The sequence below is a fragment of the Gymnoscopelus braueri genome, assembly GCF_963280865.1.
Source record: "Gymnoscopelus braueri genome assembly, chromosome: 22".
In the NCBI taxonomy this organism is placed as follows: domain Eukaryota; kingdom Metazoa; phylum Chordata; class Actinopteri; order Myctophiformes; family Myctophidae; genus Gymnoscopelus; species Gymnoscopelus braueri.
The window spans coordinates 39,020,815-39,039,312 of NC_137624.1; the positions used below are offsets into that span (position 1 = coordinate 39,020,815).

At 39.0% G+C, this 18,498-nt stretch overlaps 2 protein-coding genes across 5 annotated transcripts in view; both read right to left on the reverse strand.

The window, feature by feature from the left end:
• Window positions 1–9,718, reverse strand: part of LOC308078724 (nucleoporin p54-like) — a gene marked incomplete at its 5' end in the record, with an annotated part of 280,426 nt that extends 270,708 nt beyond the window's left edge. For 2 of the 4 annotated variants that reach the window (XR_013932567.1, XM_080420029.1), the window contains 7 exons: window positions 462–649; window positions 1,483–1,703; window positions 3,289–3,444; window positions 4,253–4,339; window positions 6,227–6,313; window positions 7,508–7,603; window positions 9,669–9,711. Coding sequence is in view for 3 of the 4 variants with exons in the window: in XM_080420029.1 (XP_080276155.1) it covers window positions 462–649; window positions 1,483–1,703; window positions 3,289–3,444; window positions 4,253–4,339; window positions 6,227–6,313; window positions 7,508–7,603; window positions 9,669–9,711 (878 nt within the window). Of the gene's footprint in view, window positions 1–461; window positions 650–1,482; window positions 1,704–3,288; window positions 3,445–4,252; window positions 4,340–5,182; window positions 5,348–6,226; window positions 6,314–7,507; window positions 7,604–9,668 lie in introns of all 4 variants that reach the window. The other 2 variants (XM_080420031.1, XM_080420030.1) reach the window with 2 other exon arrangements.
• Window positions 9,719–10,380: 662 nt separating this feature from the next.
• Window positions 10,381–18,498, reverse strand: part of LOC308078747 (lysosome membrane protein 2-like) — a 41,248-nt gene continuing 33,130 nt past the window's right edge. Inside the window, exons 8-12 of the mRNA XM_080420080.1 lie at window positions 17,791–17,909; window positions 16,279–16,352; window positions 16,135–16,186; window positions 15,147–15,299; window positions 10,381–14,190 (exon numbers count right to left, since the gene is read on the reverse strand). Coding sequence (XP_080276206.1) covers window positions 14,080–14,190; window positions 15,147–15,299; window positions 16,135–16,186; window positions 16,279–16,352; window positions 17,791–17,909 — 509 coding nt within the window. The 3' untranslated portion in view covers window positions 10,381–14,079. The remainder of the gene's footprint in view (window positions 14,191–15,146; window positions 15,300–16,134; window positions 16,187–16,278; window positions 16,353–17,790; window positions 17,910–18,498) is intronic.

An 18,498-nucleotide genomic window follows, 5' to 3' on the forward strand; every position in this document is an offset into this window, starting at 1 on the left:
TTCGTGAAAATGTGTGCAAATCTTTGAATATATATAGTTTTTTAAAACTATTTTTTTCAACTCAAATCTTTGCTTCTGGGGGATTCTACAAATCTCTTCTAAAGCCTACATTTGTTTTTAAAAAAGCTTGTCGTTGCTAGATCAGTGGTTTTCAAACCTTTTCATGTCAAGGACCCCCAAAATGATATGTATTTGGACCCCCATCTCAAAATATGTTGTTCCAGGGACCCCCCAGAAGCAAAGATTTGAGTTACAAATGTTAACTTAAAAGATTTGCACAAAGTTTCAAGATTTTTCAATAGCAGATCTACAAGCTCATAGCGTGGCACTCGGTGCCGCACTATGAGCTTGTAGATCTATTATTTAATAGCCCAAAGTTAAAATCTAAAATGACATGCTTTCCCAGTCTTAATGTGGTTAACATGTTATGAACGTTATCTTAACATGTTATAGAAACGTACTGTTCGTCGGGCAGTGCTTTCACACCCTCTACGTTGACAGTGAGGGTCTGGTTGCTTCCCAGAATCTTATGGAGAGACTCCACCAGCTGCTGCTGCAACGATCGCACGTCGGCCTCCTTCTTATTCAGGGCCAAAAGCACCAGACCTTCCTCATCCTTACTGCCAGGGATGCAGCTGTAACCCACCGCCTAGGAGACACAGAGGTACAGTGGGAATGGGATTTAATCAGAGCAAGAAGCATTAACACAAGAATATTGGAACACAGTGCCAAGCCAAAGTGCAGTAACTACGAAAAAAAAAGAAATCACTGAAAAATGGCTTTAAAAGTGATTCAACTTGTCAGCCAAATGAGATACAGTACCAGCATATAAGTGATATTACACTAATTGTACATCTGTTCTTGAGGTAATTGTTTATCCCCAAAAATCACGAAGGCTAATTTGACCTTTGGGATACACAAATGAGTCGGTGTGTCCAAAAACGTCGTTACTGCACTTTGGCTTGGCAGGGCAGAGTAGTCAAGAAATATCGTCCCTGTTGGGCAGAACAAATATATTATGACCTCACTGGTTTTCAGGGAAATGGCAAAAAGCTGTGTTCCAATGGATAGTTATTGATGTATCCAATGTAGTTATAAACCCCGCAGACTTAAAGGGATAGTTCACCCCCAAAATGAAATCGATTAGTCACCCCATGGAGAGACTTGAATTCATGGATTTTTTTTGTGTCACATTCCTAAGCCAATGATTTGATGACCGGCAGTGGTTCCGGTAGGAGACACAAAGAGTCTCCTTTGTGTCTCCTACCGGAACCGCTGCCTACCGCTGGTCATCAAATTTACGATAATAGTAGATCTACAAGCTCACACTGCGTCGTATAAAAAAAAGCCATTTCATTTACGAAAAATAAAAAGATGAAATATGGAGATATACAAGGTTTCTGCCCATCAGCCACGACATGACACTTTGTCCAAGGTGCATACAAGCACATAAACATCTACAAGAGAGTTCTCTCTAATGACCTTGAACCTGCAGAAGGGATTCTCCAGCGTCAGGTCGACGGGCGGGGCGTTGTTGCTGTAGTAACCCTTCCCCGTGCCCCAGTAGGCCTGCAGTTGGTTCCACTTGGCCAGGATGGCGTCTCGCTCGTCGCCCAGCAGCGTGGGAGCCGACAAAGCCGTGACTTGCTGGTACAGCAGGGAGGGCTGAGCCTGCTGCTGGGGCTGCTGGCCGAACAGGCCTCCTGTTTTTAGGTTGTGTTGTAGGAGATGAGAGAAATGAGGAGGAACAGGTTGAGAGCTTTATAGGAACACTGTGATTAATAGCATCCATGTTTTGGGCACGTCATCATAGAGCATTGGTTCTCAAAGTGGGGTCCGGGGACCCCCAGGGGTCCTTGAGGGAGTTCCAGGGGGTCCCCAGCAAAATGATGTATAGTTAGGAACGAAATTGACCCGTGGGTCTGTAACTCAGACAGTACAAATGTACATTTGTACACTCTGAGTTAAATTAACATTGATTTTACAATATAAATTGGGGTCCCAGAGATAGAAATGACATTAAATGGGGGGTCCGTAGCCTAAATGCATGTCAAACTGGGGTCCTTGAAATTTAAATGGTTGAAAATCACTGCTAGAGCTGTACAAATCTTCTCTTATGGGGGTCCCTGGCATATCTTTTCAAATGGGGGTAAATTTGGGGGTCCTTGACATGAAAAAGTTTGAGAACCACTGTCATACCGAAACCTTTTAGCTCGAGACACAAAAGAGAAATGTAATGTCTCTCCGCGGACCCAAATTAGTGAAAATAGCCGATCTACAAGCTCACAGCGCGTCGTGTATTGCGATAACCTGGTGATACAATAAACAATATAATATATTGCAAAATATTGTGACGGTGTAAGCAAGGTGATATATTGTGATTTAAAAAAATATATATATACAGTCTAATTTTAGGAAAACTGTCATAGTATAAAGAACACACCACCTAAGCATAATATCTGAACACATTTTGTTACTTTTTCATGCAATCAGAACAGTGGGATCCGCATTTGTAATAGGGCTGAACGACTGGGGGAAAATATCTAATTGCGACTTTTCAGACTAATATTGTGATGGCGTTTAAGTCAAGCTTTAATTCTGTTTACCGTTAACACAATATTAGATACTGACAACATACATTTATATTTAAAGGACCCATACGGTTGTTATTGCATGGTTAGCCCATTGACTCCAATTTGCATACAGTACCATACTAAAATGAAAAATTCGTCCAAAAGTTTTGCGCGTCTGTTTTGAGCCGGGGTCCCGTGCTTTCCTCTATTTTGGAACCCCCCTTCGCTTTTATATTATTAATAATTTCAGCTTGGCAGAAATTGCAGTAATTCATATCCAAGTTCCAAAGGAGTCGGAAGGAATTAACATTTGTCTATCTATTTTTCATTAATAATTTAACCCATTAAGACAGGGAACGCATCTGTGTAACCACTTAAACCATTATTCTACAATTTGGCTATTCAAAAATAGCAGATCTACAAGCTCATAGCACGGCACCGAGTGCCGTGCTATGAGCTTGTAGATCTGCTATTTTTTTAATCGTGAAAATGTGTGCAAATCTTTGAATATATATTTTTTAAAAGCGAACATTTTTAACTCAAATCTTTGCTTCTCGGGGTCCCTGGAACCGCAGTAAAATACATATAATTTTGGGGGTCCTTGACATAAAAAGGTGCACCACTGTACCAACATTACACAACGATGTCTTTTGTATCAGGCTCAGGTCTTAATGGGTTAAAAGAATCACTACAGTGTTTGTCAACAGTCTCTCACCTTGCTGCTGCTGAGCTGGCTGCACATTGAAACCTCCAAACCCGCCCATGGTTCCTAGTCCAGCTCCAAATCCTGTGGCCCCGGTTGCAGCTCCGGTACCGAGACCAGAGGAAAAGCCACCAAAGCCTTTGTTCTGGGTGTTACCAAACAGACCACCTAAAAGAGAGAGAGAGAGGACAAACAGCACAAATAAACATGTTAAATCTAGTGAGGATCAGTTCACAGAGGTTTGCAGCTGATACTAAATGATGAAGTGGGACATCTAGTGGTGGCATTAAAGCATAACCAAAATACTTTAGAAAACTTGTGATATGGGACATTCTGCCTAATGAGTAATCTACTACTACTAGTATTCTGCCTAGTAGTAGTAGTAGTAGTCTACTTTTGGTACTTTAAGTACATTTTGATACCAATATTTTTGTACTTTTACCCAAGTAAATTTTGAATTCCAGACTTTCACTTGTAACGGAGTATTTCTACATTGCAGTATTGATACTTTTGCTTAACCCATTGAGACCTGAAGCCGATTCTACATGTCTCCTAAATCCCAACAGTATTCTGAAAAACCTATGTTTCTATATCAGTGGTTCTCAATCTTTTTCATGTCAAGGACCTCCAAAATTATATGTATTTGGCCGCGGACCCCCATCAAAATATTATGTTCCAGGGACCCCCAGAAGCAAAGATTTGAGTTAAGAATGTTCGCTTTAAAAAAATAAATATTCAAAGATTTGCACACATTTTCAAGATTTTTCAAAAATAGCAGATCTACAAGCTCGTAGCGCGGCACTCGGTGCCGCGCTATGAGCTTGTATATCTGCTATTTTTGAATAGCCCAAAGTGTAAAAAAATGCTTTTGAGCTCAAATCTAAAGATTACACGGTTCCAGGTCTTAATGGGTTAAGTAAGACATGCGAGTACTTTTTCTACCACTGCAAATAAGTGTTTCAACTCTGCTCCTAACCTGTTGTCTGGGCGGGAGCAGCGAAGCTGAACGTGGACCCCGGAGCGGCAGCAGCAGTAGTGGTGGTCCCAAAGCCCCCGAATGCACCTAGAACACAGAACACACAATGAGACGGCGGAAACCAAGAGGGCCGTTAACAATGGCTAAGATGAGGAAACTGAATTAATAAACTGCCTAGTGCTAAAAACTTCAGAACTAGATATAATATGTTTAACCCATTAAGACCGGGAACGCATCCATGTCATTTTTAGATTTATTTGGCTATTAAAAAATTGCAGATATACAAGCTCATATGAGCTTGTAGATCTTCTATCTTTTTTTAAATCTTGAACAATTGTGCAAATCTTTGAATATATATATATTTTTTGATTTATTTTTTACTCAAATTTTTGCTTCTAGAGGTCCTTGGAACAAAATATTTTACAAATGTTCGCTTTAAAATATATATATATATATTCAAAGATTTGCACAAATTTAACGATTTAAAAAAAATAGCAGATCTACAAGCTCACAGTGCCAAGCTATGAGCTTGTAGATCTGCAATTTTTTAATAGCCAAAGACATCTAAAATGACAGAGATGGGTTCCCGGATTGAATGGATTAAATAGGATTTCTAGATCACATCAACCGGAAAACACCATCTACTTCCGTTTCTTACAATGGAGATGACAACACGGGGAGCTTGCTCAAGACCTCAGATAAAAATCAAAATTAAATGAATTTTTATGAAGACATTAAATGTGATTTAACATTGTCACATCATGCAATATAAACAGTTTAGAAAAAAATATATATAATACAAAATAAATAATTCATGTAAGACGTGAAAGGCACCATAACACATAGGTGTGAAAAGGGGGATGGAGAAAAAGGTCACTTAATAGACAGACTGTGCTGATTATTAATTAGTCAATTAAAAAGGGCATCTACCTGTGCTAGCCAGGCTATTACCAAAATTGAAAACAGTGCCAGTAGTGGTGGCTGTACCAAAGCACCCCACATTAAGGCTGACTGCTCCTGGGTTGGCATTTAAGCCAAACCCGCCAAAACTAAACCCACCAGCCGTAGTGTTCCCAGCTCCCAGCCCCCCAAATCCTGCAGCCAATGGGAGGCAGGCAGCGAAAAGGAGAAAAAAGTGATACAGGAGGTGTTAGACATTAGAGGTTTGTCATACATTCTAGCAGAGGTTTAATACAGGCCTAATGTTAAAGGGATATTTCACTTTCAAACATGTTTGGGGGTCATTTTAACGTCTACTCTGGCTTTTGTGAGAAACCCCAGACAGTATTTAAGTTGCTTCATTCAGTATTTAGATATGTGTCTGATATAGATTTTATCAGACACGACCCCTTCCTATATAAACCCATTGTAACTTCAAACTGTATTTTAACCATGTTAGGTTCATTGAAAACACCCGTCCTTGGTTCTGGTGACTGATATTGGCCTTGTAATGCGTGAGAGGGCCATCATTTTGTATTAGTTTTGGGAGAAAAGTTTTTTTATTTTTATTAAAATAAGTGAAAAAAAGTAATTGAAAAAACACAGCCCCCTCACGTATTAGGACAATAAAGAACGGGTGTTTTTGATGAATCTATCGTGGTTAAAATGGAGTTTGAAATTACAATGGGTTTGTATAGGAAATAGGTTTGTCTGAAAAATGTATATCAAATATCTAAATACTGAATCAAGCAACTTAAAAACTGTCTGAGGTGCTCACAAAAGCTAGCCTGGTAACCCAACTGGTAATCGTCAACTTAAATTTGTAATGGTGACAGGCAGCCCTACCCGCTTCTCCTATTTTCGTCTAATGTTCGCCTACTATGACATGGGACACAGAATAGGACTACTAGGGTTCAAGTGGTTAAAGACTGAATCGTTAATTACTGCTTGCTGCTAGGGATTACAAATAAAACTAGGCTACAAACATTTGACAGACATTTCTGTTCATGTTCATATTGTGTTTTATGTCTTTACCAGTGGTGGTGGAGCCGAACCCAAACCCTGTGGCTGCTGCGGTGGCAGGTGCGGTGGCAGGCGCCCCAAAGCCAGGGGCTGAAAGAGCTGTGAGATAGAAGAAACACATGCAAATTATGACACCCACTAATAATACAACCTGATTGTAAAAAAAAAGAATACAATTTCATTTTTTATTAAAAAAAAGTTGACACCGAGGATCATTTACAGGCAAGTGGCTAGTTAATTAGTTTTCTCTGCATTAGTGAATAAAATGAAAGCAATGGAAGTCGTTTGAATTTCCAAGTGGAAATAATACCAAATACCAGCGTCACATTCATCTTAATATACGACTTGATTGAGGAGGCATCGGTTAAGTTGTGTATTATTGCTCCTGGAAGACATACACATAGTCTCAACCTAATTTATGCTCTGTCGTGCGACAAAAATTGCCGATCTACAAGCACATAACGCGTTGTGAGTGTGCCGCGTTGTGAGCTTGTACGTTCGGGTTAGCTTTTGACTTCATCAACTTTTCCATCATATGATGCATCATGACGACAGACCCTGGACATTTCTCGTGTCCTCATTCTATGGACATTTTATAAAGCACCGAAGTCCTGACGTGACTGCCAGTAGAGGGCGCTTTCCGCAGGTTCATGGCTTTACTTTTTGTATTGATATCCTCATTGGGGAATCTTAGATCGCTTCATATAAGAACTGTGTTCCAAAAATAAACACACACACCACCCTGGCGATTTTACTCATATTGATATGAAGCATCGACTGAAGGTGTAAATGTACACATTTACCCAAAGAGTAACACAATATAAACACTAGAAACGAGTCAAACAACCCAAGGACTACATTTCCCATGAACGCGGCTGCTGCAGGGACAGTGAATTCAGACCCGGAAGTAGTAGTTCTTAAGACTTTTAAGGCAGAATTAATTCCATTTTCGCCAGAAACAGGCTGTATCAAATATGAATGAATATCATAAACGATGCAGAGCCACCCCCCTGACAAAAACGCCAGGGTGGTGTGTTTATGTTTGGAACACAGTTCTTATATGACGTGATCTAAGATTCCCAAATGGGGATGTCAACACAAAAAATAAAGCCACAAACCCGTGGAACAGGCCCCCTAGTGGCAGCGACGTCAGACTTCGGTGCTCTATGGTCTAACCAGAGCAGAAGACTTGTCTGACAGTTGTTGACAACAGACAATGGGTGAGTTAGGGGATCTGTTGGGGATCTGTTGGGGAATCCATTTGAAAATGGAGCTACTGGTGGATGAACTTACTACCAAATCCTGAAGAGGCGGTGGTGGTGGTGCCAAATGTTGTGGAGGCTGTGGTTTTAGCACCAAATGAACCAAATGAACCAAATCCAGACGTGCCTTTACAATAAAATGAGAATGCAATTGTGTTGTGTGAGATGCCATGACAAGGATGAAGCATGCCATGACAAGGATGAAGCAAACGATGTGTAAATGAAGAAAATTATAATATAATAATTGTTATAATTGTTTGAATTTTTAATTTGAAAACCGACAGATTTTCAACTGCTGGTGGTACTAAATATAATATTAATATAACCCAAGATTGTGCAGATTGTGCCTCACATGTAATCTTTTTTTTTATTATTATTTTTATATCGTTGATTCATTTGAGTCAAAGCTGTGAGCTTGTATATCTTGTATATTTTTCTAATAGCCAAATAAATCAAAAATGACACAACATGCTTTCCCGGTCTTAATGGGTTAAAAAATGAATATGTGACGAGCTACCCAGATGTAGGGAGTATCTAGATCACTGTTTCTCAATGTCCGGTGACTCCAGTCCAAACACCACCAGGGGTCCAAATGGACCCTATTGGTTCTGTAACTCCGAGAGTGTACCAAATGGTTCCATTTTCTACACTCCCAAGAGTTAAATTAACACAGAGGATTTGATACTGACAGCATAGCTTGGGGTCCCAGAGATAAAATAAATCAAACTGGGGGTCCTTGAAATGAAGAAGGCTTGTCCCAAGGACCACCTAGAGAGAGAATCACTCTGGTTGCCATTGGCTGGATGCAGAAATCCTGACACAATTTGTATTAATTATATTATATTTCACTGTAACATCACACTGGAGGATTGTTTTTAATGGTTAGAATTAGTCTTATGTTATGTTATGGGATTTTTAAAAAGAGAAAAGTATTTGTCAGCTGTTTTGCTTTATATAACTTTTGACAAAAAGCCAATGGTTAGAACTATGACTTGAATGTTATCAATGCAAAAAATAATTAATATACAAAGTCAGACGATCACAGAGTTCACATATTAACCCCCCCCCCCCCAATTAGAAAATAAATATATATGACAAATTCATTAGATATAAAAAAGATATATATACACAAGGGAAACAAATACAGTAATTTAAAATGATGAGGATACATAAGTCAGACATATCACCAAATACATTTCAAACATTTTAGTACTTTTACTTTAAGTATATTTTGATGCCTATACTTTTACTCAAGTAACAGTTTGACACACAGGCCTTTTACTTGTAACAAGAGTATTTTTATATTATGGTATTGCTACTTTTACTTCAGTAAAATATCGGAGTACTTCTTCCACCACTGTGTAAAAACAAGAGTCACTTTAATGTCCATGTTTAGCTGCTGCTGGGGCACCAGTCCATCCAACATAGCTCTGGTCCACAGCCTTAGAACAGATATCTATACCAGACCTAGCTGTATAATACAACTCTCGTAGACGTATTTATGATTCTGGCGTTTTCAATCTACGAGAGTTGTAGGGTTCACCCCCCATGGACACAGGGACTTTCTGCACTATGCCCCGTAGACACTCCAAACATGTACAAATTGAAAAATAAAAGGTGGTTAACTCAACGCCCAAAATGTTAACTCTTTCTACGGCATAGCAGTTTAATGTAATAGTCCATATCTTTCAATAAAGAAGTGTTTTAATGCCGTCTGTGGCCGATTCTGTCGGAAGTTCCCAATGGGCGGTAGTGACGGGTAGTGACGGGGCGCATCCGGTGAAACCCGGAATTACACTAAATGTAAACAGGAAATAAACGAGGGTGAAAAATGGCGTTCGGCCACAGACGGCATTAAAACACTTCTTTATTGAAAGATATGGATCATTACATTAAACTACTATGCCGTAGAAAGAGTTAACATTTGGGGCGTTGGGGCAAGCACATTTTCTTTTTGCATTTGTACATGTTTGGAGATCTACGGGCTAGGAGATGAAAGTCCATGTGTCCATGGGGGATCAACCCTGCAACTCTCGTAGATTGAAAACGTCAGAATCATAAATACGTCTACGAGAGTTGTATTCTACAGCTATACCAGACCTACAGTACTGTTCATTGTGTATTAACATCTCCCATCGTGTCTTTTATGAGCTGAAAATCTTCATATTAAACATGTATAAACATAAACCAACCTGCAGCAGGATTAGTCGCACCGCCGCCAAATGTGAACGCCATGTTGTTTGTGCTGGTCCCACCGATTATTGCGTCCGGTTAAAACCATGGTGCGGCATGAAAGTTCCGCTCGTGTTCTTGCTTAATAATAAAAGGGAGGGTTACTACTCAAGTAAATACTCAACTCAAGTATTCAAAAAGTACAAATTATGAATTATATTTCATATCAATGCATTGCTATAGCCTATAGAAATTTTATTGAACATTTGAACAAACTATATTGAACATTAAAAAAAACACCTTATCAATCTTCTCTCTCTCTCTCTCTCTCTCTCTCTCTCTCTCTCTCTCTCTCTCTCTTTCTCTCTCTCTATATATATATAATATATATGGTTTGCCGTTTTCACTATTTTTGATATATATATATATATATATATATATATATATATATATATATATATATATATACATATATATATATATTTATATTTATATATTCATATACATATGGTATGCCTATTTTTGCTCTACACTTATTGTAGCTAGAAAGTAAAATAACATTAAGTGGTTAATCGAATTGTTTTATTAAAAAAAAACTTTGCAGCCTTAAAGTATATACATATTAGATGATATAATAACAGTATGTATTTACTTGTATATCAAATGGACTCATTCTAGAGTCTACCTGTAGACAATGGCCCAAAGAAAAAAGGAGGATGACTTGCAGATGAATCCAAGTGATAGCTTTTATTTCATTGTACACATAGTCCTCTGTATTATAGTCTGCATTCCAGAATTAAAACAGGAAATATATGAATACTGTAGGTGAATAATTGTATAGCAGTACATTGTTGCATAATATCACATTCTCTGGAGAAAAAAAAAACTAAACAAAAACTAAATAATTGTGTTGTATTTCTGCAGCAGAGAATCTTTCAAGAAGCTTCACATGTAATCAAAATAATGGCACATAATAGTATTTACAAACAGCCCATTTTTACAAACAGGATGTCATGGTTTGGTTTCATAGTAGCCTATTAAAATTACTCTACCACATTTCTTCAACTAGTTTACTATGTATAATAGGCCTACAGCAAAAACACATTTTCTAATTAATACTGAGTACAACAGTGCAAGTCATGTTTATTCATCAGTACAATCTTGTAAAATGCAAAGTGTTTCCACACCCTTTCTTTCATTACTTTATTGAAGAAATTCACCGTGACATGACCTCAAATATTTTCACAGTGTAATAAATGATAAATGGCCATAAAGGAAAAATAAATGCAGGCTGTTCCAGTCTATATGTCTTAGTCTGGTAGCTGAATGGAATAAATGTTTTATTAAATTAGGAATAATGTGGAGAACACTCTTAACCTAAAAATCCAAAAGGAAAATATATATCTATATCTAGGTATTTTCCAATGAGACAAATGTTACAAATGGCTGCTGAATCATTATGATTTTGAGCCCTCCAAAAACATATACACAAACACAACAGAGGACGTCATGGGCATTCATCAGCAGCACTGATAATCTGAGGACACTATACCTAATGTTCAAACAAATGTAACAAAAAAAAAACATGCCAAACTTCAACATCAATTTACATCATAATCGTACATCATCTAGGACAGTGGTTCTCAAACCTTTTCATGTCAAGGACCCCTAGAATTATATGTGTTTGGCCGTGGACCCCCATCTCCAAATATCTTGTTCCAGGGACCACCAGAAGCAAAGATTTGAGTTACAAATGTTCGCTTTAAAAATATATATTTTCAAAAGGTTTGCACACATTTTCAAGATTTTTCAAAAATAGCTCATAGCGCAGCACTCGGTGCCGCGCTATGAGCTTGTATATCTGCTATTTTTGAATAGCCAAAGTTAAAATTATTGTGATGCTATATTAACACATTTTGCTGGGGACCCCCTGGTACCCCTCCAAGGACCCCTGGGGGTCCCCGGACCCCACTTTGAGAACCAAGGATCTAGAGGAAACGTAAAGCAGGGAAGTGAAATGGCTTCAGACAAGCTCTCAAATGCAGTCTCATATTTCTATGATGAATGGATCAGAAGTTATATGAGTGTCTTAATCAATAGTTGACCTATTTGACATTGACCTCTGTCCCCCCCAGTTGCAGCACATGTCAAATGTTGAGTTAGAGATCTATTTTATATGACCTTGTGTTGTTTGTATGTTCATACAAAATATTGAGTTATTTTAGACGACAAACATACATAGCCTACACTGTACATGCATACATATGTTTTGCAATTGCTATGCAGATCAGCTAATTAATCAAAAGCTTTTGATAATGAATTTCATTTATTGAAGAACTTTCATATCTTGAAATGTATAATATTTTGTGCTCTAACTATAGGACAAGGACACTTGAAACTGATACATTCAGTATTGTATTAACTATTCAAAAAATATATTCACAGAATGATAAAACTCAGGCACTTCATCGCACTGAAGAATATCTGTTGTGTTAAACCTGTACTAAATATTTACTTCGTTTTGAAAATATACGGGATTCGTCGCATCCTCACCAAACATGTGGAGGAATGTAGTATCTCTTATACTATATTACAAAAATATGCCACATACTAAACTTTCCTGTAAAACATACCTATGCATACACTACATCACTTAAAATGTGTTGCATTCCGGTGGGGTGGTAGTTATAAGAGAGTTTAAATATAATTGGTGTAGAAAAAACTTTTTGTAGTGTACAATTGCAGTGTATGAAATTAGATCACAATACTGAATTGATTGAAGCACTAAGTTAAGGCTCAATCCTTTGCACAGCCGGACGAGTTTGAATCCGACCGGAGGCTCTTCGCTGCATGTCCATACTCATATCTCTCTCTCTCCTTATTTCCTGTCTCTCCTCACTGTAACTATCTGAATAAAGCATGAACATACCGGAAGAAGAAAGAAACACTAAGTTGTGGTCCTCTCTCATTAATGCTGCAGTTCACGTTCCCTTATGTTGATTTGTAGGGAAGGCTCTGGCGTGACAGACAGACAGGCAGACAGACAGAAAGAAAGAAAATAAGAAAGAAGAGTACAGAGAAAGCAAGAGTTCATGCCAGTGTGGTTTGAGAGCTCCGCAACAGTGAGAGAGAGAGATAAAGACAGAGAGAGAGAGAGAGAGGGAGAGAGAGAGAGATGTGTGATTACTAACATTCCCACTCTCAGGTCATACTATAGCGACGAGTTGGGTCAAGGTCACCCGTTTGATACGATGGGATCCCCTGTCACCTGACTTTTTTAATGCTCCCGCTAGTCCCACCCACACTAGAATGCGGAAATGACGTTCTCACTCCCAATTCATAACAGTTGACTTGAGCCCCGATGCTAGGCGAGCGAAGTGAACTACAGTGGCCATTAACTACTAACTGGTCCCTTGTGTGACCTGGCTTGCACTTGTGAACATTATAGTACATAATGTTGTGTACAATAATATGTACAATAATAATAATAATAACAATAAAAAACACACATCGCGTGGAGACGCATTGTGAGCTTGTAGATATATTTTCACAATTTTCTGAAAATGTCTATACATTTCCCAGCACAGGCCCCTGAGAGTGGACTTTGAAATCTAAAATTCACAGTTTACACACATCGCCCTGGTCCCAAAGGACTCGCTTAGCCCCATTGTCACACACATGTGGCCACACCCACCCAAATAATAAGATAAAATAAATAAAAGCCAATCATAATAAAATAGTTTGAAATGATTCTGGGGTAATCTTATGAAAACGTTTAGTAAGACTTTTTTTTTTGGGATACATTTAAGGATTGATATATGACTGTTATTGATTATTTTGGGTCTGAGAAATAAATGATTACAAAAGCTATCCAAGCAAAACGAAGGCATCGTCTAAGTATAATGGGAAAAACTAATGTACAAACAGCATGGATTTTATTTATTTGACCCCTGGATCATATATTTATTTGTAAATATTTGTTTTAAAAAACAGCAAGTCAGAAGGACAGGCAAGGTAATAAACCTTCCATTGTTCCTAGGGTGTAACAGTCTGTTTGAGTCCGCTATAACTGACAACCGCTGCCTGTTCACAGCTATTGTAAACTCCAGCTGTGCAATGCATGATGGCCTAAACCAAAAACTATGACTCATCACTGACAAACTAATTATCTTTCTCCTCCAGACACTAGACACTCACTAGACACTTAGGCTGTGATATGTACTGTAATATACAGCTGTACGTAATCACATATGATCTTACATTTGACTTATTCCAAAAACGTGTTTGCGTCCCTTCTCCATAATAAATTCTTAACAGGGACCATGGTGATGTATTATAATTACAAATGGGACTTTTCTTGTCATTGAACTGAATGTGCCACTGCATAACTCCTGGACTCCCCAGCTCCACTCCGATCCCCACAGCTCTTCTTCAGGACTCTTTATCAGCAGTGGGCGTCATGCTGATATAATTTGACTTGTGTGTTTCGTCCATCTCCTTATCATTGACTGGGGTGTATGTCGTGTCCTTCTCAGCAGTTTTCTATGGTATAAAAGCAAGATTGTTAGCAAGGCAAATGCTTCCTTTAACTTATATACCACAGAAATGTACAAGCGGAGACCATTTGTGGTTTGGAGCACAAATTATAGCATACAATAGCAACTCATAATGCAGTGAGGAAAAGTTGATTGATGGGAATAAGACTTTAACCCATTCAAGCAGATCTACAATGTAACAAAGCCTAAACAGCACACTAGTATAACACAATAATTCCCATTGTATTCTAAAAAGTAGCTTTCATAAATCCCTTCCCGGATTTCCTTCTTAAAGCAAAATACACTTTAGTTGAGGTTTGGGTTGTGTAGTTACTAGTTACAGTACCTTGCAATGATTGCCATGTTGACAAGATATCTTCAATAGTTGCTACGTTGATTAGAATAGAATAGCTCATCCAAAATAGTCTCTTAATTGAATGACTTACATTGCACAGTGAAACAGTCTTTTAGCACATAAATTATTGCAAACAAAGGAGATTCTGCCAATATAAAACATTACAAAATGTCATTTTTTTAATGTAAACTTCGTATCAGCGGATCCGAAGTTGACATCCTGCCCGGATCTTCTCCCTAATTCAAATTGTAAAATCAACACTATATTGGCATTTTTAAAAGAAAATAAAGTAAAATGCCATGTTTTGTAATGTTACATACAGTATTGGCAGAATCTGAGCAGACTATTTTGGAATCAACAGAGCAACTATATTGGGAGTTACATGCCAAGGTTAACTCCCAATATAGTTACCTTGGCAACACAAACATCTACCAAAGTGTCATTTTGCTTTAGGCCCGTTTATATTTTGGCCTGCGTTGTGTGCCGAAAATAGCAGAGGAAGCGTGCCCCCTCTAATACAGGTCGCTCCAATGGACTGCAGCGGCCAATGAGGTATCTAGGTTTCTATGGCGAGTATATATTCACGCATCACAGCTGGAACGTCGTACCTTCTGTTTCTGGTCACGGACCAGCAGGATGATGAAGACGATGAGCATGATGCCACCGAGACCGACGATGAGGAGGGGGAAGTTGGACACCAGGGTCACGATCAGCAGCAGCTTATTTAGTCTCGCCACGGACGCGTCATCAATGACCACGCTCTGTAGAAGATGACAGACACATCATCAATAATGTACACTCTATACAGATGACAGACACAATATCAATAAGCAGTGGTTGAAAAAGTACCCACATGTTTTACTTAAGTAAAGGTATCAATACTGCAATGTAGAAATACCAGAATTTAAAATTTACTTGAGTAAAAGTACAAAAGTATTACCGTAGTATCAAAATGTACTTAAAGTACCAAAAGTAGAAAGTACTCGTTATGCAAAATGTCCCATTTCAGAACTTTTCAAATGTATAAAATGTAAACATCATTTGAAAATAGCAGATCTACAAGCTCACAATGCGTTGCGGTGCGACGCATTGTGAGTTTGTAGATCTGCTATTTTCAAATCAGAGTTTGAGGCATTACATTTTGTTTGACTCGGTTCCACAGATAAATATTGTGAAAATAGCTGATCTAGTAATATTTGACAATTTGGCAAAAAAAAAAAGTTTTACTTTTGACACGGTAATAGTCTTAGAGGTATTAAAAAGGTATTGGATGTCCTTAGATTGTCACTTTAGAAAATGTGCAGATACCCTCTATGCACTTATACTGTATGTTGGTTTGTTTACTGTTGAGTGAGAAAACAATGTTGCACATTAAGCTAATCATCTGGGGACCCCCCCCCCCCAACATCTTTTGGGGGGTCTGGGGGGCCCGGGGGTCCCGACCCACAGGTTGAGAACCATATAGTCGACAGACACATTATCAATAACTATGTTCTATAGATGTCCCAAAAGAGTCATTCGTTTACAACATTTATCTTGTCACTGTCACGGTCAAAATGTCAGGCTGTATATTTGGAAATAAACATTTGTTCTCACCTCATTGAGGAACATAACTGGAAGGACCGTTGAATTCAGCTTTCTTGTAGTTCTGTAAACAACGAGACGAAGGAGATATCAAGGAAATACTGTAAACTGCAGGTTATATTATATACAGTATTTGCATGCAGATACTGTACTTACGGGAATCCCGCGAGTTTTTCCACCAGGATGTTGACCTGGGCCCTCTTGTTTGCACGAACAGGGACCCCAGTGGTCTATGAACAAACAAAATACTCTTTGAATAAATACAGTGTTAAGAAGTATTGACAAAAACAGTCAACAAACGAAGCCAACACATTTCTGTACTTCAACAAGTCAAGCACTAGGTGGGGCTAAAGCACAACCTTATGAAATCAAAACATATTATTTTGTACAGGGTGGCTCTGCACAATGTGTGTGTGTGTGTGTGTGTGTGTGTGTGTGTGTGTGTGTCTGTGTCTGTGTCTGTGTCTGTGTCTGTGTCTGTGTGTGTGTGTGTGTGTGTGTGTGTGTGTGTGTGTGTGTGTGTGTGTGTGTGTGTGTCTGCACCATGACCACAATCCAGTTACTGAACTTTGTTCACATATTCTGAACGGCTACTATGTATATAAGGGAATGTACATTGCTAGGCATGACAGAATTGTTGACCTGTTAGTTGAGGACATAGGTTTCATCATCTGCCAAAATGTATAAGCACTCCCATGTTCCAACTGTGCAATAATGAAAATGATGCCTTTTCAGACGTTACAGCTAATACACCAGATGTTGTTGTTGATGATGAGGACAGTAGAGAAGTGACCATTTTGGAAGTGGCATGTGCATTCGACCACAGTCTGGAAGAGGCATTTCTTTCCAAGGTGCTAAAGTACCAACGTCTTAAGGATGGTATTATACAGCTTGGTTACAAATGTGAACTGGTTGTGTTCATATTTGGATTTGGAAGCCTCGGGTAATGTCCATAAATCAGTTGTGAGAGGCCTGCAGATTGCAGGAATGCCCAGGCCAAGAGTTATTAAAGCATTGGCTAAATTCTGCTCGGTGTCTGTGATAATTGGCAGTCGCTCGCCACATACCGATGCTTCCTGTACCCGTGATCTGTATCCTGAAACACTTGTTGTTGAGTTTCACAAGTTTGTGCATCTACTGCTGTTTGTGTTCAAGAATGTCTTGTTAAAGGGGCAAGACCACTTTGGTAGAGGTTTGGGTTGGATAGTTACCTTGCCATGGTGTAACTCCAAAGGTGGACAAGAAATCAAAAATAATTGCTCCATTTATTAGAAATTGATAATTAAAAAATATGCTCCTCATGATAGAATCAGAATGATCTGGACCAGTATACCACGTCACAGATACAAATTACAACCACAGTTTTCACTGTCAGTTATGTCATTGGTTCTCAAAGTGGGGTCCGGGGACCCCCAGGGGTCCTTGAGGGGGTTCCAGGGGGTCCCCAGCCAAATGAATAGTTAGGACCAAATTGACCCCTTATGTGTCTGTAACTCTGAGTGTGTTCTGAGTATACAAAGTACAAAGATTGGGACCCCCAATAAATTAAAATGGTTGAGTCCCTGACATATCTTTTCAAATGGCGGGTCCGTGGGCTAATTTGTGTCAATTTGGGGGTCCTTGATTGAGAACCATTGAGTTATACAGCATTGCTGTGTTGTCACTTACCGGATTCAGATCTAGGAAGGTTTGGTGATGCTCTTTTTGAGGAGACAGTCCTTCGACGGCATCGACATACTTAGGATCTCCCAAGTAGAAATGAGGGAAGGACGCCACCACAGGAGCACCTTGAGAGGAGAGGAGAGGAGAGGAGAGGAGAGGAGAGGAGAGGAGAGGAGAGGAGAGGAGAGGAGAGGAGAGGAGAGGGGAGGAGAAGTTAAAGTGGCTGCTGGCTACTTACAAAGCATCATGTAGATTGAGTCACTAGTTGAGAAATCGTTATCTGCTGACACTATGTGTTTTTTTTATTACATATAATGACTCAATATGATGGTCAACTCCCCTAAAAACCAAGGTGCTGAAAGACTGTTGACCTTATGTGATCATACCGAAAGATGACACACGATCCACAACGACCTTGAACGCGGCAAATCATAATCAAGGACCTGCCCCGTTTTATGGTTTGACCTATGACACGAAATGGCAGAAAGAGAACAATAGAGTAGAGACCCAGAGAGTCCTGGACAGAAAGGATACTAGATTGGATTTGACCTCTTACCCAGGACACGTTTTCACACATGACCATGTTTCCCAGCAAAAACACACAACACAATAGACAGACCAGGGCGTTGAACTTGTCTGGAAAACATTTATTGCATGTTAGCTGACATCCATGTCCCTCACACAGAGTTCCATCCGAACATTGTCAACGGGAGA